Source organism: Ictidomys tridecemlineatus, chromosome 2 (genome assembly GCF_052094955.1).
Source record: "Ictidomys tridecemlineatus isolate mIctTri1 chromosome 2, mIctTri1.hap1, whole genome shotgun sequence".
Lineage (NCBI taxonomy): Eukaryota > Metazoa > Chordata > Mammalia > Rodentia > Sciuridae > Ictidomys > Ictidomys tridecemlineatus.
Genome location: NC_135478.1, coordinates 9,839,012 through 9,866,542, shown reverse-complemented (window position 1 = coordinate 9,866,542; position 27,531 = coordinate 9,839,012). Strand labels below are relative to the sequence as shown.

The 27,531-nt window shown below is 55.3% G+C and overlaps 3 protein-coding genes and 1 long non-coding RNA gene across 8 annotated transcripts; 2 read left to right on the top strand and 2 right to left on the bottom strand.

Moving 5' to 3' along the window:
- Positions 1-48: 48 nt before the first annotated feature.
- On the top strand, positions 49-10,451 carry LOC144374163 (uncharacterized). Its single transcript, XR_013433646.1, has 4 exons — positions 49-168; positions 3,842-4,609; positions 4,875-5,549; positions 10,123-10,451. It is a non-coding gene; the product is annotated as an uncharacterized LOC144374163 (long non-coding RNA).
- Positions 6,332-8,863, bottom strand: Ier2 (immediate early response 2). The gene has a single exon (XM_005336232.5). It carries the CDS (start codon positions 7,910-7,912, stop codon positions 7,238-7,240), a length of 675 nt encoding a protein of 224 aa, XP_005336289.2. The 5' UTR covers positions 7,913-8,863; the 3' UTR covers positions 6,332-7,237.
- A 311-nt stretch (positions 10,452-10,762) lies between the features above and the next one.
- On the top strand, positions 10,763-20,006 carry Stx10 (syntaxin 10). 5 transcript variants are annotated; one of them, XM_078037067.1, is made up of 8 exons: positions 10,763-10,895; positions 11,123-11,292; positions 11,457-11,551; positions 11,629-11,691; positions 13,497-13,607; positions 13,694-13,800; positions 13,884-13,978; positions 19,573-20,006. In XM_078037067.1, exons 1-8 carry the CDS (start codon positions 10,861-10,863, stop codon positions 19,602-19,604), a joined length of 708 nt encoding a protein of 235 aa, XP_077893193.1. In that variant the 5' UTR covers positions 10,763-10,860; the 3' UTR covers positions 19,605-20,006. The 5 variants fall into 5 exon arrangements, with proteins under 5 accessions (XP_077893193.1, XP_013218781.4, XP_077893194.1 ...); XM_013363327.4 differs by lacking the exon at positions 19,573-20,006 and adding an exon at positions 15,581-17,948; XM_078037068.1 differs by lacking the exon at positions 19,573-20,006 and adding an exon at positions 14,075-14,440 and having other exon boundaries at positions 13,694-13,796.
- On the bottom strand, positions 16,340-22,043 carry Nacc1 (nucleus accumbens associated 1). The gene is made up of 5 exons (XM_005336229.5): positions 21,152-22,043; positions 20,893-21,066; positions 19,847-19,952; positions 19,650-19,747; positions 16,340-19,167 (listed from the first exon to the last, which is right to left on the bottom strand). The coding sequence occupies exons 1-5, from the start codon at positions 22,041-22,043 to the stop codon at positions 18,908-18,910; spliced, it is 1,530 nt and encodes a 509-aa protein (XP_005336286.1). The 3' UTR covers positions 16,340-18,907.
- Between the last annotated feature and the right edge of the window lie 5,488 nt (positions 22,044-27,531).

The following is a 27,531-nucleotide window of genomic DNA, read 5'->3' as shown; positions in this document are numbered from 1 at the left end:
CCCCTCTCTGGACCTGGGGGACCTCAGCTCCCCTCAACAGAGGTGGGTGGCGTCACCCCCTGGGCGGGGCCTCAGGAAACAGACGGACGGTCCCGGGAAGAGCGCCCTGGGAACCGGCGAGGTCGGGCCCCCCGACACAGGCCGGGGCTCCGGCGGCTGCAGGCTGAAGTAGGTAGCGAGAGGCTCCAACTCCCGCGAGCCCCATTTCCACTAGGCCATCGGCGTGGCCGGGCCGAGCCCGCTCCGGGCCCCCAGAGGTCCCGGTCCCCCGGCTCCGCCGCGCCCTTAAGCTCCGCCCTCGTGGGGCGCGCGGAGGGAGGGGACACCAGGCTGCTGAGGGACCCAGCCGAGCCTGGAGGGTCTGGGCAGAATCCGGAAGGGACCGGTTTGCGGCGGGGAGGCGGGGCCCAGGCGACCGCCCACGCTGAGAGTTCCTGGAAGTCGCCGGTGGCCGCGCGCGGGGGCGGGGCGCCGAGGAGAGCGCGAGACCCGGCGAGGGCACGCCCCGCCCCTGGCGTGAGGGACACGGTCGCCCCGCCCCGCACGCCGCTCAGGTGTCCACGCCGAGATCAAGTTCCCACCCGGTCCTGCTCTGCTAGCCACCCGGCCGAGGCCCGCTTTTTCCCCGCGCGGGGAGGTGGAACAGGGTAAACCGGTCTGGGTACTTCTGTGCTGGTCCCGATCTGCAGCCCGGCCCTTTCCCAGTCCCCAAAAGACTGGCCCATGCTTTTTAAAATGATTCTTCTTTCAGTGCTGTGGGTGGACACCGAACCCCGGGCCAGCTCAGCCCGCGCTCCGGCCACTCAGGACTTCGGTTTCCCCATCTATATATTTATATTTTGAAATTGCACATTAGAAAGGTTGCAAATGTATCATTCATTCACAAGGTCACTTAAGCACCTGCTAGACTCAATCCCTGCCATCCTGGAAACCTCAGGCTAGGAAACAAACCAAGAAACCATCACACACACACGCGCGCGCGCGCGCGCACACACACACACACGGCCGCGTGGTGCCGTGGCGCCATGCCTGTAATCCCAGTCTGGAACATAAATTCGAGGCCAGCCTGGGTAATTCAGAGAGACCACGTCTCGAAGTTTTAAAAGAGCTGGGGATGTACTCGGTGGTAGAGCACTTGTCTAGCATGTGAGGAGGCCCTGGGTTCAATCCTCAGTGCAGGGGTAAGGGGATTTCTGTGTGTGTGTGTGTGTTTGTGTGTGTGTGTGTGTGTGTGTCTCGGGGGTGCTGCTAGGGATTGAACCCATGGCCTTGTGCCTGTGAGGCAAGCACTCTACCAACTGAACTATATCTCTAGACCCCAAATTTCTCAATTTGAGTGTCAATAAATACAGAGATCATGGACCAAGATGGCAGGGGTTGCCACAGTCTGGCTGGGCACAGAATTACTAGCCACCACACACCTTGTAGATTCAAACAGCAATTCTTTATTCCCTATTCCTGAACTCACACCGGCCCTCTACAAACACGTTCTGGGGAAATTCAGGTTCTGCCAGCAAAATTCACCTACTCCCCCAGGCTTTTAATCCCAAATACTTTCTGAATTCCAGGAGAACTCAACGGGAACTCAGGCAGCAGGATACGCCCAATTCCCAGCAGGAATAACCTTCAACCTGGAACAGCCCTAAACCCAGATTGTCCTAAACCGGGAACGCCCTAAACCCAAAGAGCTGGATACTCCCTAAAACCTGCAGGATACACCCTAAACCTGGATCTGCCCTAATCCAGTAGGATCCTCCCTAAACCCAGATCCACCCTGGTCCTTGAGCAGGGTCACCTTTCTCAAACATACATGCAATGTCACTTCAAATGTCCATTTCCACGAGTCCTTCCTCTAAGCAACATGGGGTACGCTGGCAAGGAAATTTTGATGTGTCATTCCTACTTTGCAATGGCTCTCAGCAAGGGGTGGGGGTGCAGACAAACCCCAAGGTTTTTGCCCTTTGAGCTGAGCTGATTTAACATGGTGCACAGGGCTGGGGATGTGGCTCAAGCAGTAGCACACTCGCCTGGCATGCGTGCGGCCCAGGTTCAATCCTCAGCACCACATGCAAACAAAGATGTTGTGTCCACCGAAAACTAAAAAATAAATAAATATTTAAAAAGTTCGGGCTGGGATGTGGCTCAAGCGGTAGCGCGCTTGCCTGGCATGCGTGCGGCCTGGGTTCGATCCTCAGCACCACATACAAAGATGTTGTGTCCGCTGATAACCAAAAAATAAATATTAAAATTCTTTTAAAAAAAAAAGTAAAAAAAAGAGTTCTCTCTCTTTAAAAAAAAAGATATATTTAACAAGGTGCACAGAGGCGGAAAAGAGACTGAGGAGGTCACAGCACATACAAAGCTCTTGTGGCTGGAATGATTGAGGAAGTATTGAAACATAACACAGGACAGTGTTACAAGGAGGTAATTTCAGATTATTGCAGAAGTAAGCTGGGTCTAGATCAGGCTGGCTCTTACCTATAACGACCAAGGGTTTTTACTTGGTACCAGGATTGATCCCTGGGGCACCTAACCATTGAGGCAGGGTCTTGCAAAGTTGCCTATGGCCCCGATAAATTGCTCAGGGCCTTGCTCAATTGTTGAGGCTGGCTTTGAACTTGTGATACTTCTGCCTCAGCCTCCCAAGTCACTGAGAATACAAGCATGTGCCACTTTGCCTGACACAATTATATAGTGTCTGTATGTGTGTGTTGGGGATCGAACCCAGGGCCTCTGTGTGTGCTTTACCAACATAGCTATACCTCCCAGCCCCAGATTTCAATGCTTTTTAAATGACTGGGAATGAATCCCTCAGTCTCTTCCTGTTTCGGTATGCTGTCCATATCCTTGGCAATAATGTGTCTTTATCACTTGCTAATCTCTAACAAAAAAAGCTACCTGGAACTGCAGACTGGCTACTGTATCTGCAGGATTTTACAACAGTTTGTTTACATTGTAACTTAAAAAAATGTTACAATCTGAGCATGGAGTGTGATTAAAAATTAAATCAGAGATAAATGTTAAGTAAATAATAGTAGAGCTGTAAAGCAGATGAGAAAGATCCAGACCCTCAACCCCTGGAAGTTTGGGACTTTTTTTTTTTTTTTTTGTACTGGGGGATTGAAACCAGGGGCACGGAATCACTGAACTTCATGCCCATACTTTTTATTTTTTATTATGAGACAAAAGTCTAAGTTGTCTAGGCTGGCCTTGAATTTGCAGTCCTCCTGCTTTGGCCTCACTTGTGTGCCTGACTGGGAGATTGGGAGCCACAGGGAAGTCACAGGTTGCGTAAATCAAGTACTTAGTGGGTGGGACATGGGGCTGGACATTGGTGGGACTGGCTGAGTGGGGGTATAGAACATATATGTGACGTGTAGAGCATTTCAGAAGGCAAGCAGTGCTCTCAGGAGGGCTGAAGTGGGGTAAGGGAGCACAGCAGCAGAGTGTGTGTGTGTGTGGGGGGTAGGTTAAAGAAAGCCTTCCCAAGGAGGCGACATTTCAATAGAAACTTGAAGGAAGTGAGAATAGGCTGGGCACAGTGGCATACACCTATAAACCTAGCTAACCTTACTCTATTCAGGAGGCTGAGGCAGGAGGAGAGCAAGTTCAAGGCCAGCCTGGGCAATTTAGCAAGACCCTGTTTCAAAGAAGGAGAAGAGAAAGGGTGAGGGTGCCCATGTGGGTGTCTGGGAGAAGAACACTGCAAGCAGACAGGGACAGCAAGTGCAAAGTCCCTGGGGCTGGAACATACTTGGCCTATTCTCCAAGCAGAGAGAAAGCCCGTATGGATGGGACAGGGGGGAACAAGAGTGGAACTAGACATTTGTCTCTTCTACAGTGATGAGTCATGAACAGATTGGTGAAGAGGCAGGATGGAGGCCACCACCACCCTCTCGCAGGCAAAGGCAGCTCACACAAATGGACCATAAAGGTGGGGAAAGGCTTGGAGTCTGGTGAGAGGTCAAGTTGACAGCACCTTCTGCTGGATGAGGAATGAGGGAAGAAAACAAACAGTGAAAGAAGCTCTCAGGCGGTGGGTGTTACCATTCAAGGTGAGAGGCTGGAAGGGACAGCAGGAGTCCATCTTGGGCACTTATACACTTATTGCTACAACTACTAATGCTACCGTGGTGCTAGGGGTTGAATCCAGGGCCTCTGCACAGCCTGCAGCTGCAACCTTAGTGCTCACTTAAATTCTTTCAATAAATTTAAGAGACAGGAATCATTATTTTCCCCCATTTAGAGCCAGGGAAACTGAGGCCCAGAAAAGTGAAGTGACTGGCTCAGGGCTGCACAGCAGGCCAGGGAGTGTGTTCCTTAGACCACGCCTTCCGCAGCCGGCCTTTGTTACTCTGCTCAGGGTTGTTGGGCTGCCGTCAGCCGGCCTCTCCTGCAGGCCTTTGGCCCTCTGGGGAGGGATTATGAAGCAGTCGCCTGGACCAGTCCTGTGGGATGGGCCCCATGGGATGGGCGTGGGGGCTGCTTCCCATTTGGTGGATTTCAGACACCAGGGGACGGCCTTTGGGGAGGAGCCTGCTGGTCACAGTCTGGCAGTTGTATTTTTCGCAACTCTTGCCCTATCTTTCCCTCTCGGTAGCCGGCCCAGGTAATGGTGTGGAAACTCCAGACCTCGCTGAAATTGCTTATTGTGACACTTTTCCCCCCTGGTTCTGGGGTTGGAACCCGGGTTCTCCCACAAACTAGGCAAAGGCTCAGTCACTGAGCTGCGGCGCCCCCCCCCCCGTTTTTAATTTAGCCAGGTGTGGGGGGTCAGGGGGTCTTGACAAGGGTTAAGTCCTAGGGGGACATGTGTGGAGGTGGCTTCTTCCTGCCCTGTCGTCTGCCCCAACATCTCTAGTCCCAACCTCCAGCAGCCAGGCACCGGAAACCCCCAGCGGGCCCCGCGGGGGGCCGGGGTCGGCCGAGCAGCTTCCCGCGGAAGGAAGGGCCCGGCGGTTCCTGCGACAGGATGCGAGGCCAGGTCCCTTCCCCGGCGGCCAGGGACTTCCCGGGCCGGCCAGGCTCTCGGGAGTGTGGGGCTTGGGTTCCCCCACCCTTGGGGAGTTGTGGGTTGGTCCTCGGAGTTGGTGGTGCTGAGTCCCCCCACGTTTTCCCGGAAGAAATCAGGAGGCCCCGGAGGGGGCGAGCTGGCTCGGTGGCCCCGGGTGCACTCGCCTCCCAGGGGGAGGGGGAGGGGAGGGGGCCGGAGGGAAGCGCGGGCCTGGAGGACCGGGGCCAGGTTCCGGAGCCGGCCCACCCCTCCACCGCACCCTCCTTCTACCCTCCGGCCTCGGGTCCAGTCCCTGGGGATCCCGGGAGACCCGCCGTGGCAGAGCCAGCCATCCGGAGGCGGGGCCGGCGCTGCGGCGGCGCCTCCCGCCACCCGCTCCCCGCACCTGCGACTCTTTTGTCCTCTGAACAGCATCCCCCGCCCCGCCCCTTGCCCCTGGCGGAGCAGGGCCTACCGCCTCCGAGCTGACCAACGTGGGTGAGAGGCCGTCTCCACCCAGGGTGGCTGACCCGGAGCTGCGGCAGGACAAAGGCAGGTGGGTAGGGTTTGCGGGACCTTCCTAAATCTTAGGACGTGGAGAGGCAGCCGTCGGGGGCCCGTTTCACAGATGAGGAAAGTGAGCCTGGGAACTCGCCTCCTGATCCCAACAACGCGCCGCGTCTCCGGAAAGATCGGGATCCCCACGCAGAGGCGCAGGCCTGCCATCCCAGCCATTCGGGAGGCCGAGGCAGGAGGAGTTCCAGGCCAGCCTCAGCAACTTAGGGAGACCTCAAAATGTCTATAGAGGCCCTGGGTTCAGTCCTCAGCACCCCTAAAGATGAATGAATCAAGGTGTCTGCAGCTGCAACTAAAATGTATACCTTAGAAAGGGCTGGGGTGGGCTCGGTGGTAATGTGCCTCTGGGCCCAGTTCTCAGTACTCCCCCTTTGGAGGGAGACCCTCTAAAGCTCCTGAGCAACTCCACCCCCCGCGGTGGGGACCCCACCGGGGCTGGCTTCATTAATTAGTCTTTCCTGGCTCAAGGAGCTATTGGTTCTCCCAATTCAGCGTTTGGGGCGCGGGACCTGGAAATCACACCCCCCCATGTCTGAACTCGGTAAAACTTTCCCCGCCCCCGAATTTCGAAGTAAACCCCAAACTGGGGGAGGGTACCGGGGAGTCGCAGTGGAGCGCCCACAGCACCGAAGTTCTGCGGAGAGAAGGGGCCCAGCCTCGTCCCGCCCACGTGTAACTGGTCGGACGGGTTCCCAGAGGCCGGCTCCTGACCCTTTGACCCCGCCCCTCCCCGCCCGGGAAGAACAGCCGAGAGGCAGCGCGTTTACTCAAATTGTCTTTATTCCCTGACATTCCTATCAAAACGCCAGGTGGATGGGGAATTCAGAATTCGTCACGGGAAAGGTAAACACCCTACAAAAGCCCTGGAGAGTTCCCGCCCTCCCCCGGCGGGCCCAGTCCGGCCAGCGGCGGCTCCCGGCTCAGCGGGAGCGCACTTTGGACGCCGCCTCCCCCACTCCGCTCCCGCGGTTCAGACCCGGCATTCGCTCAGGGGGGATGGTGTTCGTGTCCGAGGGTCACGTTTGGGACTGGGAACACACTCGCCACCTCCTAATGCACCATTAAGAGAAAAATTTTCAATCCGAAGAGTTCGGCTGCGAGGCGCGGGGCACTCCGCAGCAGCAGCACGCGGGGGCGAGTGACTCAGGCCGCGCTCCTCCCGCGCCCCAGGGCGGACCCACAGCCGACCCTCCTCCCAGGCCCACGCCCACGCAGCAGCAGGAAGCTCCCCACGCCTGCCCCGTGACGCAACGATGACCGCTTGCACAAGTATGTCGTGGAGGGGGACAGGGAGTGCCGGGGTCCTCTGCGCTTGGCGGCGTGCACACCGGCTGCTGGAAACCCGGAGGGCAGCGCGGCCGCGTGAAAAGTGAGGTCCGACCTGAGGAGACTCCCTGCTCCAGCCGGGGGCAGGTCCGCGTCTCAGTCCAGAGAAAGCACCTGTGGGCGCCGAAGGTCGCGGCAGAAGGCGCCCGCGCCGCCGGCTCCTTGGAGCCGCCGCTGCTCACGAGGGCGACGGCTCCCCCGGGGCAGAGTCCCTTCCGAGCCTCTCAGCAGCCCGGGCGGCGGCTCTTCTCCACGGTTCCCGCCGGCGATCCCCAGGGGGACGTCGCCAAGGGTCTGCGCACTCGGCGCGCGCTCTGGGCTCCGGTAGCGCCGCTGGGGTCCTCAGAAGGCCACCACGGCCCGCACGAGCACGTTTAGCATGCTGTCCGCGGGGCGGCAGGCCGGCGGGGCCTCGCACGCTGGGGGCGCCGTCGGGGGCGCGGCGGGGCTGCAGTTCAGCAGGCCGGAGAAGCGCCTCTGTAGCACGCGGGCCAGGTTGGGGAAGGCGCCCTCGGCTTGCGCGGGAGCGGGTAGGAGGCGGGCAGGTACCTCCGACGACGCGCCCTCCTCCTCCTCCTCCTCTTCCAGACGGGCTTTCTTACTCGGGACCAAACCGGCGTCTCCGCCGTCGCTTAGGCTGCTGCTCCGCCGCTTGCGGCTTACTTTGGCGAGAAGCCGGGCACCGCGGGCAGAGGTCTCCTGGGCTCCCGATGCCTCCTCCTGCGTGTCCATGGGCTCCGGGGAAGGCTGTTCTCCGTCGGGGGGAGCTACTTCGGCAGGGGTTTCCGCTTCCCGCGGCGGGTGCAGGCGGGGGTCCGGGGACTTGGCCGGAGGCGAGGACACCTCGGGCTCCTGGGCCTCCACCTTGGCTGAGAGGTAGAGCTCCCGGGCGCTGCGCATGACCAGCGACAGCTGTAGACTCCGATGGAGGCGCAGGCCACCACGCTGCATGCGCGAATGGTACATCTTCCACACCGACAGGGTCATGATGCGTTGAGCCTCCTTCTGCACCTCCATGGCAGCTCGACGGTGAGGGCAGCAGGTACTCCTGGGACGGACAGGACTGGCAGCAGGTGTACTATGAACAACACGCCAACCCACACAGTGACACTGCTAGAACGCTCTGCCCGGGCTCCGGCCACCTGGGCCCTTTTATCCTTAGAGTGACGTCATGAGGAGGCCCCGCCCAATCAGAGGGCCGCATCCGGGCTTTCCACCACAAGGTGGCCACTCCTTAAAGCGACAGGGTGAAATTTAACCAGCCGGGAAGAGGGTCGGAAATCCCGGCGAGAGGGACGGTCTCCTCCTGCACGCTGAGCTCTTGGGTGGTCTCCTTTCGTAGAACCCCGTGCGCAGGACCCGGGGAGAGGAATCGCGGCTGTGGCTCAAAGCCCACCTATGTGCTCGCGTCCGGCGACGCCAGCGGGTCGTAGGCGGCAAGTTTCCCTTTTCACTGGGGAAAACCCGTGTTGGAACCCGCACATCCCCCGTGGGCACCGTTCCTGGCATCAACGAGCCGTCTAATTAATGTTTTCTGAATCAGTAACAATGCTGCCACTTACTAAGCGCCTACTACATGCCGGGCTCTGCTAAGGATTTTCCTTTCATTAACGTCTGATCCCTCATCTTCACTCCACAGAACATACAAGATGCGTGCTTTCTTGGGAAAAACGAGGTAGTCACTCGCCCAGTATTTGCTAAACGAATGAACGGGCTGCTGCGATGAAAGGGGGCCACTGGGGCCTGCAGCTCTAAATTACCTAGCGAATACCAGCCCTCCTCGTTTTCCCGGTATCTAGGTGGTAAAGAGGCGGGTGGCATTGGCTGGTTCCAGAGGGAGTCACCCGGCGGGCAGCGGATATCCGCGGACCCCAGAGCACAGCCCAGATCGCCGCCCCCCACCCAGTACCAAGCATTCCCATTTCCTGAGGCACGACCTCCACAGATAGGCTTGGCCCTCGCGAGGCAGTGGACCCAGTGGCAGGACTGTCCCAGTGAACACGTGGCTGCTGACCCCCCCCCAACCACCACCACCACCGACAATTGAGCCGCGCTCCGCCTTTCCTCTCTGGGAGGCGGGATAGGGGTGGGAGCTGAAAACTGAACAACTCAAAAAACAGAAAAATCACCATCGGGCCCTCCCTCCGCCACGCGCTATTGCTCCAAGAAAATTTAATTCCAGTTGAGAGGGGAAGAGACACACTGTTCCGATGGTTCCATTGATTCATGGTGTGGGCCCTTTAAGGAGTGCCCCCAGACGCACAACTGGCGAGCAGAGGCTTCCCGCCACTGGAGCCCGCTGACTTCCACAGCTAAATTTGGAAGGAGTGACGTCCGGCGGGCGCCAGAGCTGCTTCCGGCTGCCCATATAAGGGCAGGGGCCGGGATCGCCGGAGCCGCCGGCAGCCGCGGGCTTCCGGGCGGCGGGGGCGGGGCCTCGGCCGCGGGGAGCGCAGAGGGGGAGGTCTCGCCTCCTTCCCTCGGGGTACCGGGGAGGCGGTTCGCCCGCTGCTGGCGGCGACCTCAGGGTTACCGCCGCGTCTCCCGGCGACCCCGACAGCACGCGGGGCGGCCGGCTGATCACCCTTCCCTCCGGGGAGGCCCCAGTTGTCCCCCACAAGGTCACCTGGTTATTCCGTCCTCCCCCCCGCGGTCCCCCTGGCCTTAAGGCACCCTCACGACGTCCCGCCTCTCGTCTCACGTGGGAATCCAATTACTCCCCCTCACAAGGCCCCTCCCCATTCTGCCATCCGGCCACTCTCGGCGGTGACCTGCCGGGGACGCCTCCCTCCCCGTCCCGCTAGCCACCACGCAGATTCCACACTGACACCCCCAGCCCAGGCGCCATCCGTGGGACCCCACGTGGGGGCGACCCTTCCCCTCGGACACCCCGCCCCGATCCTCGGGTGGGGGAGTCCTCCGTTCAGGCGATGGCTTCCTTCCACTCTCCCCAAAAAAGTGCTTTCCCAGGAGCCCCACCAAGGCGGCTCTGTCGCACAGGAGGTGACCCAGTAAGTCCCTCTCTAGACGGAGACGCCACGCGCACGGCGGTCCCCCGGAGTCCAGCGCCTGCGCAGCACCCCGCTCCCCGGCTCACGGGCCTGGGAACCCACCTGCACACACGCTCTGGAAGGTGACCCTCCCGGACATCTCCGGGGTCCCCGCTCACTACCACCCCGCCCCCAGGCGACCCCCAGGCGACCCCTGCTCTCTCCTCCCTCCCACAGGCCTTTTGTAGGGAAGAAGAGTGGAGAGTCCAGCGGAAGTCCCCGCAGAATTCCCACTCCTCACTTCGCCCCGCGGGGAGGACGGGCACCGGCTCTCCCCGAACCGTTCCATAACCAGCCACCGGGACCCGGGGCTGGGACGATCTCCTGGGACGGCCACCGGGTGCCGACACTGGAGTCTGTTCAAAGGTTCAATGCGAGGCTGGGGCTGGGGCTCAGTGACAGCGCTGGCTCAGCAGGTGTGAGGCACCGGGTTCGATCCTCAGCACCACATAAAAATCAACAAATAAAGACACGCTGTCCACCTACCAAAAAAAGGGGGGGTTCAAGACCTAACCTTGTCTGACTAAACGGAGGCTATTATTATTTTTCATTGCCCAGAAGGGACACTGAGGTTATGGAGTAACGGCCCGAGGACTTGGATCTCGAACCGAGGCTGGGATCTCGGACCCAAACCCCTCCCGACACAACTAGGACACCACCCCTCACCCGGGAGAATACGATGATGATGGGGCGGAGCCTGCGAACAGGAAGCCGTCTTTGCCCACAACCAAGATGACTGCGAGGAGGACGGAAGTTGCCGTACTTCGGGCTTCCAAGGACTCTCTTTCTCTTCTGGAGGGCCCGCTCTCTATGGTAGCGCGTCGAGGGCTGGGTTGGCGGCGCATTCTCCTGGCTAGGAGGGAACCAGCTATCAGTCACAAGGAGGGGGTTCGACTGGGAGGGAGGGGGACTGACATGTCTCTCGAAGACCCTTTTTTTGTAGTCCGAGGGTGAGTGATAGTGCTGGGGGAGGGCGGAAGGTCATCAGTCCCTTGCCAGCCAGTGCATGGTCAGACGTTCTGGGCACCGCTGCACCATCGGGGTGCACGGGTCGCCCCGTGGCCGAGTGGGAGGATTCGCTATGAGATATGGAGGTCTCTTGAACCCCCCATTTCGTTTGGGGGCGAGCGAGAGGGCCGTCTGCCCACAGCCACTCCCACTGTGCCCCTGCCCGCAGCGAGGTGCAGAAGGCGGTGAACACCGCCCGCGGGCTACACCAGCGCTGGTGTGAGCTCCTGCAGGATGGCGCTGCGGTGGGACGCGAGGAGTTGGACTGGACCACCAATGAACTGCGGAATGGCCTGCGCAGCATTGAGTGGGACCTCGAGGACCTGGAAGAGACCATCGATATCCTGGGGTTTTGGAGGGGTGGCATGGGAGAGTCCATTGCTGTAGCGTGTGCTCAGGGAGCCCACCTTCCGGGAGACTGGACACCGGGAAAATATTGAAGGCTGAAAAGTGAAGGCCCAGGGGTGTATCTAGCTCTGGCCGTGACCCTTGACTCAGCCCACGCATAGTGGAAGCCAACCCAGGCAAGTTCAAGCTCCCAGCAGGGGACTTGCAGGAGAGAAAGGTGTTCGTGGAGCGCATGAGGGAAGCTGTTCAGGTGAGGAGAGGTCCTGATGGGGTGAGTTTGGGGAGGTTAGGAATGTCTATACTAGCTAATGCTGCCCTCACTCCCAGGAAATGAAGGACCACATGGTCAGCCCAGCAGCCATAGCCTTCATGGAGAGGAATAACAGAGAGGTAATGCATCCAGACCCAGCACACACCTCTAAGTCTGTCTCAGGGACCCGTTGCTTTGAGTGCCAGCCTGATCTGTGTGTTTGCCTGCCTTCTCTGTGTTTCGACACTAGTCTCTTCTGCATTAATATCCATCCTCTGTGCTGTTCTCCAGCCGCCTACCTGCATGCTCTTTCCGGGTGTGTACATCTAAGCACTCCTTATCTGCAGGTTCCACATCCTCAGACTCAAGCAATCAAAAACATTTGGAAGAAAAAAAAAAGTGTCTATACTGAATATGTGCCTGCTTTTTTCTTGCATTTCCTAAACAATACAGTAAAACAAATACTTATTATTTGCGTTGTATTAGGTATAAGCTAGGAATGATCTGATGTCTAATCGAAGATATATAGTGATACTACATGAATGTTATGACATTTTACACAATGGGCTTAAACATCCTCAGATTTTTGTATCTGTGGAGGTTCTGGAACCCAAATCCTGAAAATATCAAGGAACAATCATAATTTCAGTGTGTAGTTCTCTAAGTATACTGGCTTTTTTTTTTTTTCCAGGAGAGGGCCTGTATACACTTGTCCTTTGTGCTGACCTGCCATTTGCTTGGTGTGCGGCTGTTTCCAGGATATATGCCTATGTGTTTTTCTCTTTGCATGCACCTGCCCACTGGGGTGTGTGCACTTGACCTCTGAGTACATCTCTATCTCACCTCCATGCATACACTACTGCCCTCTGTGTCTGTGTTCTCATTCTCACTGCCACTTGTCTACCTTTTTTCTTTTTCCACACCAGGGATTGAACCCAGGGGCGCTTAACCACTGAGCCATATCTCCAGCCCTTTTTCATATTTTATTTAGAGAGAGTCTCACTGAGTTGCCTAGGGCCTCAGCAAGTTGCTGAAGCTGGCTTTGAACTTCCAATCCTCCTGTCTACCTTTTCCCTGTGTGTTACCTGTCCATTCTCTGCATTGGAACACACTAGTCCTTCTCCATCCCCTCACAGACCCACACGATCAGGAAGTGTGCGGGTCTGAGGCCCATGTCAGTTTGCCATCCTGAAGCAGTGCCCACATGCCCTTCCAGATGTGCCGCCTTGGAGATTAAATCCAAACTCTGAAATACATCTATTGATAAAATAATAACAAGTGTTCTGTCGAGTAAACACTCAGTGGCCAGGGGAAGTAGCTCAATGGTAGTGGTGCTTGCCTAGCATGCACAAGTCCCTGGGTCCAATCCCCAAGACCTCAAATAAATAAAATAAACACAGGCCAGGCTGTACCTTGTGCTAAATGCATTGCAGTTTAAAAAGGGAAAAAAGAGGGGCTGAGCGTGTAGCTAAGGGTTAGAACTTACACTTAGCATGTGTGAGGCCCTGGGTTCAATTCCAGGCACAGGAAAAAAAAAAAGCAACAAAATAAAATAAGTGCATTGATTGTATTTGTCTGCACCCAATCCTGTGAAACTGGGAAGCAGGGACTGAGGAACAGGGAGGAAGAGCCACTTGACTGTTGACTGTCTCTTCCCAGCATTATGAAATGAGACAAATTTATTAACAGTGTATAGGGCACTGTTCTAGGTGTTACTAATTAATGAGATTCTCATTCCAACCCCAGAAAACAAGAATTACAGATCTCATTTTATCAGGAGAAAACAGGCACAGGGAGATCAATGTCATGGCCTTGGGGCTATTTTGCTAGGAAGTGGCAGGTCTGAGGAAGCAGTCCCACCTGAGACTGCTTCCTGATTAACTATGGATGTCCCACAAACATGCACCTGGCCCACTCTGCATGGGTGTCCCTCCCTGTGTTCCAGGAGGTGCTGATGGCCAAGCCAGATGCTCAGAAGTCACACAGTGACCTGCTGGATGCCAGTGTGGTCTCAGCCACCTCACGCTACATTGAGGAGCAGCAAGCTACCCAGCAGGTTTGTTGTGGGTGGCAGAAGGCCCTGGGATCCTCTGGACCACTCAGGGGTCCCTGCTCACCGCAGCTACCCCCTCTACCCTGCAGTTGATCATGGAGCAACAGGACCAACAGCTGGAAATGGTGTCTGGGAGCATCCGGGTTCTGAAACACATGTCAGGCCGTGTTGGGGAGGAGCTGGATGAACAGGGCGTGTAAGGCCAGGACCCAGGGGGTGGGCTGGGTGTTCTAGTGTGCATGGGCCCTTTTGAGTCTGATGCCATCTTGGTCTTGGCAGCATGCTGGATGCCTTTGCTCATGAGATGGACCTCACCCAGTCCCAGATGGACAGGGTTCTCAGGAAGATGGCCAAAGTGTCCCACATGACCAGTGGTAAGTGCCCTTTGAAGGGGGTGGATCTTGGACTGGGGAAGGTGATGGGTGGTTCCACTTACCTTAACCTGTGACCTCTGACCCTTCTGTCCCCAGACCGCAGACAGCGGTGTGCCATTGTGGTGTTGCTGGGAGTGGTACTCCTGGTTCTTATTCTACTCTTCTCTCTCTGACCTGGGCTTTTCCTGGGGCACTGGCTCCTGGTGCCCTCAGAACCACCAAGCCCTTTTGAGCTGACCCTGCCCCCGGGGAGGAGGATGTGGAGCCTGGGGAGCTCTCATCTAAAGCCAGTGGGACTGTCAGGGCCACAGGCGGGCACCTTGCCACTGGTCCTGAGTGCGCTCAGGGAGTAGTGGAGGCAGGGATCCCTGACACACTCCACCCCACTTCTAGTGCCCAAAGCCATTCGCCCTGTGCCTTCTACATGTGCCAACTTGGAAATAAAGCCCTAGCTTTTCATAAGTTTGGATCATTCAGCGTGTTGACTATAATTGAGACTGACCCCTGATGGGACTCTTTTTTTTTTTTTCTATTTTATTTGCACTTATTTTATGCTGAATCGATTCTTGTGCAATAAGTTTTTGTTTCCTCTGGGATATCTTTTTCTTCTGTGAAAACTCCTCTTCTGGTTTAGGAACTATCTGTTCCTTTTCAGTGATGCTCACTGCCATGTGGCAGGGGAGGTCACAGGGGTTAATCTACCAAGAGCTCTGTAAGTGCAGCAGTGCATCTTGGGTGCCCCATTCACCTGTGTGTTCAATGATCAGAGAATCTACCTCTAAACCCTTCAGTTCAGCATTATTTTACATTTCAAAGCATATGCAGCAAAATATCAGTACTCTTTTTGGGTCACCAACCCTGTATCTAGCCTCATGGTTTGGCCTAGGCTCACTTCCCAATTCTACTAGAATGGCACACATTGTTTCTTTAAAAAGACGTAAAGCAGGCACTTGGTAACTTTTCAGATATGCATATCCTTGGTGGCCTGGACAATTTCACAGGTGTTCTTAAAGTGAACAAGATGATTTGAACCTTTTTTCTTTTTGGACTGGGGATTTGGCCCAGGGGCACTTAACCACTGAGCCACAACCCAGTCCTTTTTAGACACAAGGAGAGTCACGGAGTTGCTTAGGGCCTCGCTTTTGCTGAGGCTGCCTTTGAACTTGCCATCCTGTGTCAGCCTCCAGAGCTGCTGGGATTATAGGTGTGGGCCACCATGCCTGGCTCAATATCTTATAGGTGTCCTATATAGAGGATGATGGGACAAAATGGGTTAATAATGGAAAATTTGAAAATTTCTGCCCAGCATGGTGGCACACACCTGGAAGACCACACAAGAGAAAATATTTTTTGGTTCCAGATGTGGTGGTGCATGCCTGTAGTCCCAGCTATTTGAAAGGCTGAGGCAGAAGGATCACAAGTTCAAGGCCAGGCTGGGTAATTTTTATTGAGACTGTCTCAAAAAAGGACTGAGTTAGGCTGAGGCTGTGGTTGAGTGGTAGAGCGCTTGCCTAGCATGTGTTCGGTCCTCAGCATCACATAAAAATAAAGGTTAAAGAAAAGGGGGACTGAGATGGAAGTCCCTTCTCTATCATCTTACAGGATGTCGGTTGCTGAGCCTCTCCCATGGAAAATGTCTTCTCTGGTGCTGCAAATCAAACACAGGAGCTTTCGCGTGCAAAACGTGCACTCTACCGGTTTCACCCCAGCGTGGTTTCCACTATTTTTCCTTTTTGGGCACTGAGAACTGAACTCAGGGGTGCTTTACCACTGAGCTGCATCCCTAGCAAACCTCCCCCTTTTGTTTATGAATTTGAGATGGTCTTGCTAAGTGATCCAGGCTGGCCTTGAACTCACCATCCTGGCTTATCCACCCAAATTCCTGGGGTTGCATTAGTGTGTTTCCACAAACATTTTCTCTTTTCTTCCAATCATGGGAGTGCTGGCTGTGAACAGGGTGAAGGGGCAAGTGTGTACAGGACTTCCTGGGTTCTGGAGGACTTAACTGCGGGGGCAGTAAGGCAGCATCACTGTAAATTCTAGATAGTTGTAGCTTTAAAAAAAAAAATCAGGAACTGAACCAGGGCTGCTAAACCACTGAGCCACATCCCCAGCCCTTGATGTATTTTTTATTTAGAGATAGGGCCTCACCAAGTTGCTGAGGCTGACTTACTCATGATCCTCCTGCCTCAGCCTCCCAAACCAGAGATTACAGGTATGTGCCAGTGCCTAGCTGCCCCTCTAGCTTCTGAGGGGCTGTCTAGGAACCCACAGGTGCAGATCGGAGAAGGAAGAGTGGTGGCTCGTGTCCACAGGGCTAGCCCAGGCGCACCCCCTGGAGTGAGCAGCATGCTGCAGGACTGTTACAAAGGCGTTCAGTTTATTCTCCTCATCAGCATCACTGATATTTTCATGGTTCACATTTCCCAACGCCGCTCCTCTCCTTACAGTAGTTAATGTGCAATCTCACTTAGGGCCGGGGAGGGGCGGGGGCTAGGCCCAGGGCAGGGAGGGCGTTGGCACTTCACGCAGGACAGGGTGGGCAGACCCGTGGTCTGTCCCCTGTGAAAGAGGCGTGGGTGAGTAGACGGCCAGTGGAGTTGGGGGAGGGCCCTATTTTTTTTTTTTTTTTTTTAATCTGGTAGGTGGATGATTCTCCACTTGTATTTCTTCCTGGCTGCCCAGGGTTGGGGGACCATGCAGCTCAGGGCAGGGGAGGAGAGGAGAGGGGAGGAGAGGGGAGGGGAAAGCAGCTGGCCGCCAGGGCAGGGAGATGCAGGGGTGGCTCCTGGGGTAAGGCACAACCCTGTCTTTGGCTCTCCTAGTGAGGAGTTTCCTCCCCTGCACCCCCTGCCCAGACCCCTCTTCCCACCCCTAACCCCTAGACACCCTCACAGTCCCGGGAGCCAGGAGCACCTCCTGGGGTCCCTGAAACAAGTGGGCCCTGCCACCCAACCCAGTGCTGCGGGGCTCAGAGAAGGAGCGGGTTGGGAGAAGACCCTAGTCCCAGAGAGCTGCCCCCTCACTAAGGCCTGGAAGGAGGGGAGCTGACTGGAGTCCCCACCTGCCCCTCACCTTGGCTGGGCCCAGCTACTTGCCAAGTGACCAGGATATTGTGCTTTGGGATCAACGCTGGGGTGGGGCATCAGGCCAGGGGAGGGTGGGGGGAGTGGGGGTGCGACTAAGGTGCTTGTGCTTTAGCTGGGGGTGTCGACTCCCCCCACACACTTGGGCCACCAGAGGCTAAGGTGCTGGGGATAGGCCAGGAAAGCAGAGTGTCGGGACCCCAGCCAGACCTGACACATCTGACAACCCCCATCCCTGCAACAAGCAGATATCTGGAGGGACCCCCTACAGGCTAGGGGGGCATGCTGCTGGGTTGGGGGTGAAGGTCTCCAAATCAGATTCCAAGGTTCCAACCCTGGCTGGCCCCCACCCGACCTCCTGCAATCCCCTGCCTGCGGGAGAGAAGTGGCTGGGAGCTAGGGGCAGGCAGGAGTTTGGGAGGAGGAGGAGGAGAGAAGGACAGGGCAAAAGCAAGCTGAGATGGCGAAATGATGATGTGTCTGTGTTGGGGACCCCGGGTTCACATGTAAAACTCAAAAAAACCAAACACTACCTCTAGGCGAAGTAAAAAGAGGAATGGTGAGAGAATTTCACAAATGACTGCTAACAATGAATGTGGGCCCTGCCCTGCCTGCCCTGCCTGCCTGGCCACCCAGCCAAGGCCCGGGACATCCTTTAGCTGTCGTCTGGGTGGGGAGTGAGGGGGAAGCTGGTTGGACCCCAGGAGCCCAGGTGATGGCTGAGACTAGGGACCCACCATGGAACCACACCCACACTCCATGCACCCACACATTCAGCCTGACCCAGCACCCCCAACCTGCCTTCCACAGCCCCCCGGGGAATGAGGGGGACCTCAGACACAGTCCCGTTGGTTTGAAAAATAAAAGGAAATCTTATACTTCAATATTTCATTCGCTAAAAAAATGTTTTAAAAAGTATGTACAGGAGGTGGGGCTGGGAGCCCTGCTGTGGGGCGGGGTGGGGGGGTGGGGGAGTGGGCAGTAGCCCCCCCAGCCTGATCCCCTGGGTTGGAACCCTGGTCTTACCGCCTCTCGTGTTTTCACTAGTTTTTGAAAGCAAACCTACACACACGCACACATGCACACCCACACGCTCTGCGAGCCCCGGAGAGCTATCCTGTCCTCTGAGACCCTCCCTCTGCCCCCAAGAACTCCCTCACTTAGGACCAGCCTCTCTCAGGCCCAGGGGACTGGCAGGGGCAACAGAGACTGAGCACAGGGTGGTGGGAGGGAGGGGCACTGGGCCACCACTGGCCCCTGCCCTTAGTTCAGTCTTGGGATTTCTGAGCCTTCTCTGGGCCCCATTTCCTCAGCTGTAAAGTGGACAGTCCCTCTAAGCCTCGCCTATCCTAGCCCCCAGGTACAGGGACAGACGAGGGAGACAGGAAGGCGCTTTTGGAGACTTGGAAGCACTGGGAGGTGGTAGGAGGGGTCCTGAGAGCCCCCAGGGCCCCCTTGAGTCCCAAGGGGCTGCAGTGAGGGGACAAAGTGGCCCAGGGCCTGGGAAAGGGACCTTTCACAGGTCTCCCAGGCTGGCCCCTTCCCTGTGCCAGGCCTGGTGAGCAGGGAATGACTACTAAGGGTTAGGAAGGGGGAGCAAGGTGCTCCCCACTGCATGAGTGTGTTAAAGAAGGCAACAGGCCCTGGCACCACCTGCCCCATCCTCCCCAGCCTGGCTCGCATTGGGGGAAGGGGATGGGACAGGGAGGCAGAGGGGCTGGGAGCATGCAGCACCCCCCAAGGGTCCTGGGGAGGGACAGACAGTAGCTCGTGACCAAGATGGTGGGCGGGTGTGTGACGGGAAGGGGGAGTGTGACAGCCCCTTGGGGAGGGTCCCGTGGGGTTACTGGAGGACCTCAGCAGAGGGGCCTGCCTCGCCGTCGTGGCTGGCTGTCTCAAAGCCGTGTTCCATGCTCATCATGTCTGGCTCCATCTTGCCTGTGTCACTGATGAAGGTGGTGTAGGCGTCACCCTCTGCCAGCATCGGCTTGGCCTTGGGCATCCAGCTCTTGCGCACCACGCGGCGGGCGTTGGTGCACATGTCAGCGGCAATGGCATTCATCTCACTCTCCTTGAAGTTGGGGGCAAAGTTCTGGCAGTAGTCTGTGCAGGCAGAGCAGGTGGCTCAGGCCCATGAGGCCTGCCCTCCCGCTGCAAGGCTTTCCCAAATCCCCACAGGGAGACCACTGACCGCTCCCAGTGGTGGCTGACTGAGCTCCTAACAACTGGCAGCACTGTCTGGTGGCCAGCTCTTTGGGGGATTTGCCTGGCTGTTTAAACCTTTCTGTGCCTGCCCAGGGTTTGAGACCCTCCTGCCACAGACCCCCTGGCCTCCCTTTAGCACTACCCAACTGTGGAGAAACCGCTGTAGTTACAGCCCTCTTCCCATCAAGCAGGGGAGATTGAGCCTCAAAATTCTAATTTTTGTTGTTTTGCTGGGATTGCAAGCATGTGCCACCACACCCAGCTCGGAATTCTTCTTAACACAAAACTGCACCCATCCATTAGGGCCCGCACTGGATAAAAATACAGCTGCCTAAGGCTGCCTCAGACCCTAACCTGCACTCCAGAAGCTGGATACTCACACTTGACGGCGTGGAGAACACGACTGTCCAGTGGTTTGCGTCTGGGATCATTGGTGGAGGAACGGATGCCGGTACCACAGCTGTTGGCCAGAGTGTTCCTGGGAATGCGGGGGGTAGGGTGAAAGGAGTCAGGGCTCCTGGTGGTGATGGGGTAGAGGACACCTAGCCCCACCCTAGGGCTCTGGCAAGGGTCTCACCGGTCAAAGAAGGAGGCCAGAAGCCGTCGTAGCAGGACCTTGTGCCGAGTGCCTGCGCTGACGTGGCAGTTCATGAGCTGTGCCCTTGTGATGTACACATTGGTACCTGGTAAGGGAAGCAGAGGTTGACCGAGGGTGCTCCAAACTGCCAACCCCCATATGGCCTGAGTCCGAGCCCTTCTCAAGCACCGCTCCTTACAGGCCCTTCTGTGTTGGGCTTTGGAGCCCACCCACTGGCCCCGGAGGCCCCAGAGCAGTCAGGTGGGGTTCCTCAGACCTCTTCTGCCATGTCAGTGCTCAGGAAAGGACAGAAAGAGTACAGGCATCACCCATGGGGACCTGCCACCTGCCAGGCCCTGCAGCAAGTCTGGCTTGACACGTGTGTGGCAGGGGTTCTGACCATCCCCAGACAAGGAGGCCAAGACTCATCAAGGTCACCTGGGAGCAGAGAGAAGCCCCAGGTCACTGTGGCAGTTAGCCCTGAAGGCAGCTAACCTACCCCATGTGTGCACTAGCTCCCAGAGCCAGAAACCTCGGAATCCACCTGAGGTGCCTCAGTTCATGTCACCTTCATTTTCTATGAGTGGTACTAGATACCGAACCAGGGTGCTTTATCACCGAGCTACATCCAGACCCACTGCCCACTTTTTACAACTGGAGACAGGTTTTTGCTAAATTGCCTAGGCTAGCCTTGAACTTGGGATCCTCCTGTTTCAGCCTCCTGAGTAATTGGTTACAAGCTGGGCCACCATCAGCCTAGCTAACTTACCTGATCTTTTTTTTTTTTTTCCCCATACTGGGGATCGAACACAAGGCCTTGCATGTGCCAGAAGAGCACGCCAATGAACCACAGCTCAGCTCTCAGCTCATCTAATTGCACCACTGGTCTTGCCAGGATGGGCCGCTACCAACATCAAGGTCCAGATGGGGAAACTGAAGGGCCGAGGGCTTCAGCTGCCCCAGGATAGTAGCTTCTAACCAACACAGGACATGAGGCCTGAGGACACAGAGCGGGGGGATCTAGGGAGACAGTGGGGCCAGCACACCTGTTACCAGCTCCAGCTTCTCTGAGGGGTCACCCTCATCGTAGAGCTTGGGGTGGCAACGGTTGCCTATCTGGTTGATGAGCTCAGCTGGGAGAGATGCCAGGTCTTGCCGTACCCGAATACGACTTCGGGACTCTGGGGCCACCTGTTCCGGGAGGGCCTCCACCTTCTCGGCTGTGGGGAGAAAGCAGAGTGTACATGTGAATGTGTGCACCTGAGGGCGCAGGGCAGGCGTCCCAGGCAGGGAGCAGGGCCTCACCCGTCTGGCCGACATTCATCATGCTGTACATGGTGTACATGTTGCAGATCTGCCGGTACTGCTCGTCGGCGCCCTCCTCGCCCGCGTCCTCCTCCTCATCCTCCTCGTTGTGGTAGGAGCCAGGGCTGTCACTGGTGTAGGCGCTGGAGGTGCCGGGGCTTGTCCGCTCTGATGTACTGGGCCCGCTCATCACACCCCCCGCTGCCACTGCTGCTGCCACCACCGGGGCCGGCTGGGGCGTCCGGTTTGTGGCCAGGTCCGGCGTGGAGAACTTGGCCATCTTGCGACTGCCGTTGCCACTGCTGCTGCCCCCAGCCTCCTTCTGGCTGCTGTCCCACAGCCTCTTTGCCACAGGTGTGCACTGCACAGAGTCCGACTCTTGCTGCTCTGTTTTGACCCGAGACACGAGGGGCAGTGGTGTGCTGCAGGCTGGCCAGCCTGATGTTTGTGCCACAGGGCTCTGGGGCTCAGATGATGGGGCCTCTTCGGCGTGCAGGCCCTGGGAGTCGCAGCTCGGGGAGCTCACCTTGAGGAAGAACTCGGTGCCCTTCTCCATGATTTCCTGGATCTGCAGGAAGCCGGCTGTGTATATGAGCAGGAACTGGTCACCCATGTTCATGCTCAGCCGACCCGTGTAGCAGAACGTGAGGATCTGCTGGAAGGACTGGGGCTGCACGGCTGCCGGCAGCTCCACCACGGCGCTCCGGCTGCTGTTGAACAGGTCCCGGAAGTAGGAGCTGCTGGCAGCCAACACAGCCCGGTGGGCCTTGAAGGCGTGGCCCTTGACCACCACAGACACGTCACAGTACAGGCCTTGCAGCCGCTGTTCGTTGAGGCACTCGAGGATACTGTTGCCAAAGTTTGGGATCTCCATCTGCAGGGTCTGGGCCATGGCGGCAGCTGCAGACAGGGAGACAGGGGGCAAGGTGAGCAGCAAAATCCAGTGCTGGCTGAACCCTGCTTCATGGACCCCGACTGCTGCAGGAAGCCACGCAAAAGCCCAGACACCCTCGAGGCAGAATCAAGCAGATTCCTTCTACACCAGCAGACTTGCCTTTATGATACTCAGCTGTCCCTTGGTGGGGGACTAGTTCCAGGAACCCCAGTAGATACCAAAAATCGAATTCCCAAGTCCTTCAAATGGCACAGTATTTGTACAGAACCTTTGCAATCGTCCTGTGGACTTTACTTACTTTCTTGCCAGGGGCCTTATGGGTTTAACCCAGGGTTTGCATGTGCTGGGCAGGTACAAGGCTGGGTCTTGCTAAATTTTATCCAGGCTGATGTCAAACTTGCCATCTTCCTGCCTCAGTGTCCAGAGTAGCTGGGATTAGAAGTGGGTGCTACTGCAACTGGCTTACTTTAACATTTTTGTGGTGCAGCTGGTTGAACCTAGGATCTCAGGCAGGCAAAATGGACATTCTACCACTTATCTATACCCCGGCCACTCACATACTTTAAATAATCTCTAGATGGCTTACAATACCTGATACAATGTATATAAATATATTAATTAGGTAATAATGACAAGGAAAAGTCGCACATGTTTAATGAGATGCACCACACACGTACATTTATTTAGCTGTAGTTTCATTTTACGTCTTGCTGAGGATTGAACCCAGGGCCTTGTGCACATGAGGCAAGCACTCTACCAACTGAGCTATATCCGCAGCCCCTTCTGAATATTTTTGATCCTTAAAATACTTTTAAAAAAATCTTTTCAAACTATAGTTGATTGAATCCATGATGCCAAGCTCACAAATACTGAGAGCCAGTCAAGTGTACTGTCAAATCAGCAAAGCCCTGCTGTGACCACGATGGCTATATTCTGTCCCCTGCAGATAGAAGACCCCTGGCACACTTATCCACATGTACTTGAACATTCAACAGGTCTACCTAAGTGCCTGGAAGGGAGACAGCAGAGATGCAGAAGTGCATCATGTATGACATCTCTGGACACTGATAGGTAAATACCAGGAGCCAAAGTCACAAGTGTCAGCTTTGCCAAGCACAGGACTCGAAAGCACTCTGAACAATCAGACATGAGATGAGATTACATATAAGCCCGAGCTCCCCTCCAGCAGCACAAGGATGGACAGCAAGTGCTGGTAAGGACGAGAAATCAGAACCCCCAGACACAGAAGGCGGGAAGATGAAAGGGGGAAAGTCATTCCTTGTTGTTAAAGTCCTTCTGGGTTTAATCCTCTGTTCAAAACAGAACAAAACAACACACCCAACAGCCAATAGGTGGAAACAGAAACTGTCTATTAACTAATGAATGGATTAAAAAAATTTAAAATGTGGCACAGGGCTGGGTGGTAGCCTAGGCTACACGCTCACCCAGCATGCACAGGACCCCGGGGTGCACCCCCAGCACATAAAACAAACCAGGTTATACCCACAATGAATATGATTTAGCCATAAAAGGGACAAAATTTTGACACATGCTACAACATGGAAAACCCCAGAAAACATTGTGAAGAAGCCAAAGGACCGCATATTGTATGATTCCACTTACATAAAACATCCAGAATAGGCAAATCCATTTAGACAGAAAGCAGATTAGTGGCTTCTGTTTTTAGGGAGGGGAAAATGAAATGGGGCCTTGCTGAGAGTAAAGGGACGTAGGGTTTATTCTTTACATACTGAAAGTTGTCAGATGGGCACGGTGGTGCCCGCCTGAACTCCCAGGACGAGACAGGGAAATCACGAGTTTGAGGCCAGCCTCAGCATCTTAGCAAGGCCCTAAGCTACTTAGTGAGACTGTGTCTCAAAATAAAAACAGCCGAGGACATAGCTCAGTGGAGCAGTATCCTGAATTCAATCCCAGTACTGGGGGGTGGGGTGGGGTGGGGGAGTCTAAGTTAACTATGGCAATAGTTGCAAAGCTTTATATACTGAAAACTACTGACTTAGTGAGACCCTCAGCAATTAGGAAGACCCTGCTTCAAAACAACAACAAAACAAAAAAGTAAAAAGGGCTGGGGATGTAGCTCAGTGATAAAGCACCCCTTGGGTGCATCATCAGTACCAAAACCAAAACCAAAATAAAACAAGACTCTGTACACTTTAAATGGATGTACTATATGGCATATCTCAATAAAGCTATTAAAAAAAAAAAAAGGCAGCCATGTAGCTCAGTAGTAGAGAACTTCCTAGCATGTATGTAGCCCTGGGTTCCATCCCCAGCAATGCAAAGGAAAAAAGAAACTGCAGCTGATATCCTCTGGGCAAAACTAAGGAATGAGATCTGCAAAGTAGACTTTTTGGATTTTGCATTTTGAACCTGCTCATTTGCAAAAAAAAAAAAAAAAAAGAAAAAAAAAAGAAAGAAAGAAAGAAAAAAAGATAAGTACTATGTTTTTAAAAAGAAATGGGAATTGATGCTGCTCAGGGAACTCACTCCCCTATTCTGGACATCTCTCAATATGTGAACTTCTGTATAAGATCCTGTACTACCTCTTCCAGGGAAAATAAGTGAAAAGATAGAAAGGCCATGTCCCTTACTTGGGGATGATCTTCTTTGAAGGAAGACAAGTGTGGGTTGGTAAAGTGACCCCACTAGTAGAAGGGAGTCATTTGTAATTCTGTAGTCTATAGAGGGAGGTGGTCCTAAATGGACATGATGCAGGTAAGAAGGCTTCTGCTGGTGAGAGAAGCCTGAGCTGAGTCTGGGAAAAAGAAGAGAAAGGCAGAGAGGGTATGTGCAAAGTCCCTGAGGCAGGAATGGAATCCCAGCTGTTCTTTCCTCACTCTGAGTTAGCTTTCATATATATCTGGTTGATTCGGAAAGGGCTGTGATGAGGAACAGAAGCAGCTTGTGGCCGAGGCTCAGAGGTGCACCAGAGTGGACCTGCTCCTGGAATCAGGGGCTCCAAATCCCTTCCTTCTGTCTGAAAACTGAGGTCCATAAAGCCAGCCCAGTTCTGCAAACTCAACCTGAACTGAGATGCTATTGGGTGCTAGCTGCTCTGGGAGAGTAGGAGAGAGACCCAGGCCCTGCCCCTCCCTGGCCTGCATGACTTATACATCGTTGATAACTTATATAATACAAAGTAAACACTGTATACATAGTTGCTACAAATAGGGACAAGAAAAAAAAAGGCTGTATGTATTCATCAGAGACAAAAATGTTTTCCCTTATTTTTAAAAAGTACTCCACCACTAAACTACATTTCTAGCCCTCTCCAGTATTTTTTGTGGGGGGAAATACTGGGGATGGAACTCAGGGGTACTTGACCACTGAGCCACATCCCCAGCCCTATTTTGTATCTTATTTAGAGACAGGGTCTCACTGAGTTGCTTAGCGCCTCGCTTTTGCTGAGGCTGGCCTTGAACTGCGATCCTCCTGCCTCGGCCTCCTGAGCCACTGGGATTACAGGTGTGTGCCACCATGTCCAGATTGGTGGCGCATACCTGATTCAGTATTTTTTGAGGTTCGGTGCATCTCAGGATGCAGAAACCGCAGATACAGGAGGGCCAACTGAACAGTTAGTGCTTAAAGGAGGACGTCAGTTTCCCAAGGGCAGGTGTCCTGGCTGGTTCTGTTCAAGATTAAAACAGAGCTAGATGCTCAACAAACATTTGTAAATGTTAAGAGAACACTGTAGAGACGCCAGACCTGTGGTGCACACCAGGAGCCCCAGCTGTTTGAAAAGTCGAGGCAGGAGGATCACAAATCCCAAGTCGGCCTGGCAACACAGCAAGACCCTGGCACAGAAATTAAAGAAAAAAGAAAAATAGGAGGTGGTAGAGTGCTTGCCTCCGTGCACAAGGCCACAGATTTCATGCCCAGCACCAGCAAAATTAAAAAAATAAAAATAAAAGCAGCAGCTGATAGAAAGCACCAAGATAGGAATAAATGACTGGAGTTCGGGACGCTGCAACTGGCAGAGAGGCCCAGCAGGGCCCCACCAGCTCCGCCCAGTGCCCAGTGGCACTGCAGACCTCTCCATTCACTCAATGGCTCACAGCAGCGAGGCTTTAGAGGTGGGGTACAGCCCAACCCCTCCCCAGGAACAGGCACATGAACCTTACCGAGTGCCGAGTACAGGCCTGGTAAACAGGGATCACTGACAATGTGGACTTTGAGGTTCTGGGGAAAGAGGAGGCAACAAGATGCTAGTGGGGCTGAGGGAATCCGGGCCCCCCTAAGAGAAAGGCCATCTCATGAGCCTAGCAGCTAGGACTCGGGAGCTCTGACAGTGATTCAGGGGTTGGTGGTGCAGGAGTAACTGGTTCGAAGGCTCAGCTGATGGGTTCACAGGAACTCTCCCTGCTCCATGTGACTCGCGAGTAGGGCAGTGGGTCTGGGAGCTGCAGACATCTGAATGTGGCCTTACCCCAGCACCAAGTGAAGAAGGTCACTGTCAACAGGGAAGATGGGGGTGGAGGGAGACTGCAGAGTGCACTGGGCCCCGAGCGTTCGCTCACACTGGGTCCGCAGGAGAAACAGGTCCTCAGCAGCTGGCACCTGGCCATATCGCTTGCTGGGTGGAGCAGTGGTGGCATAGTGAGGGAACGAGGCCTCTAAACCTGCCAGTGATCTGTCCCAGAGCTGAGCCCACAGAGCAGCCAGTAGTGTAGGATGACTCTGCTCTCGCTGCCTCACAGGGAGGACGTGCACTCCCCAACATCTCCAGCCCAGGCCCCAGCACATCTCCCAACTGGACCCAAGGGCAGTCTCCATGACCTCCAGACAGTCACTTAACAAATATTTGCCAAGTCCCTGCTAGGGCATGAAGTACTTGGGAGCCCCCGTCCCTGCTTCTGGAGCTCATAGCCCAGCTGATGTGCCCACTCACGCAGGGTCAGGAACAGGAGAGAGGCTCTGACTTTGCCCACAAGAGGCGACACCAAGATCTAGAGGGACGGTGGTGGGCTGGGAGCACTGGTTCTTCTAGGAAATGTTGCTGCTTCTGGAGGACAGCTCAGTTTCAGGGCTTTGTTACGGACGAACTGTGTCAAAAGACAAATTCACGTGGTAAAGTTCTGACCCTCAGTTGCCCATCTTTGGAGGAGGGATTCTTTTATTTTGTGGGGGTGGACACTGGGGATTGACCCCAGGGACACACTGCCACTCATCTACTTCCCCAGTCCTTTTTATTTTGAGACAGGGTCTTGCTGAGGCTGGCCTCCAACCTGAGATTCTCTGATCCTCCTGCCTCTGTCTCACCAGTCAGAGATCACAAGCAGGCTGGACAAGTGCTCTGCCAGTGAGCTACATCCCTGGCCCAGAGGCGGGGGCTTTAGAGGGTAATTAAACTTTGATAGAAGCAAAGGCTGCTGCTATACGCAAACCAGGAAACCTTTGCCAGCACCCGGCCATGCTGGCAGCCTGACCCCTCACAGCATCCAGAACTGTAAGGAAATGCCTTTGA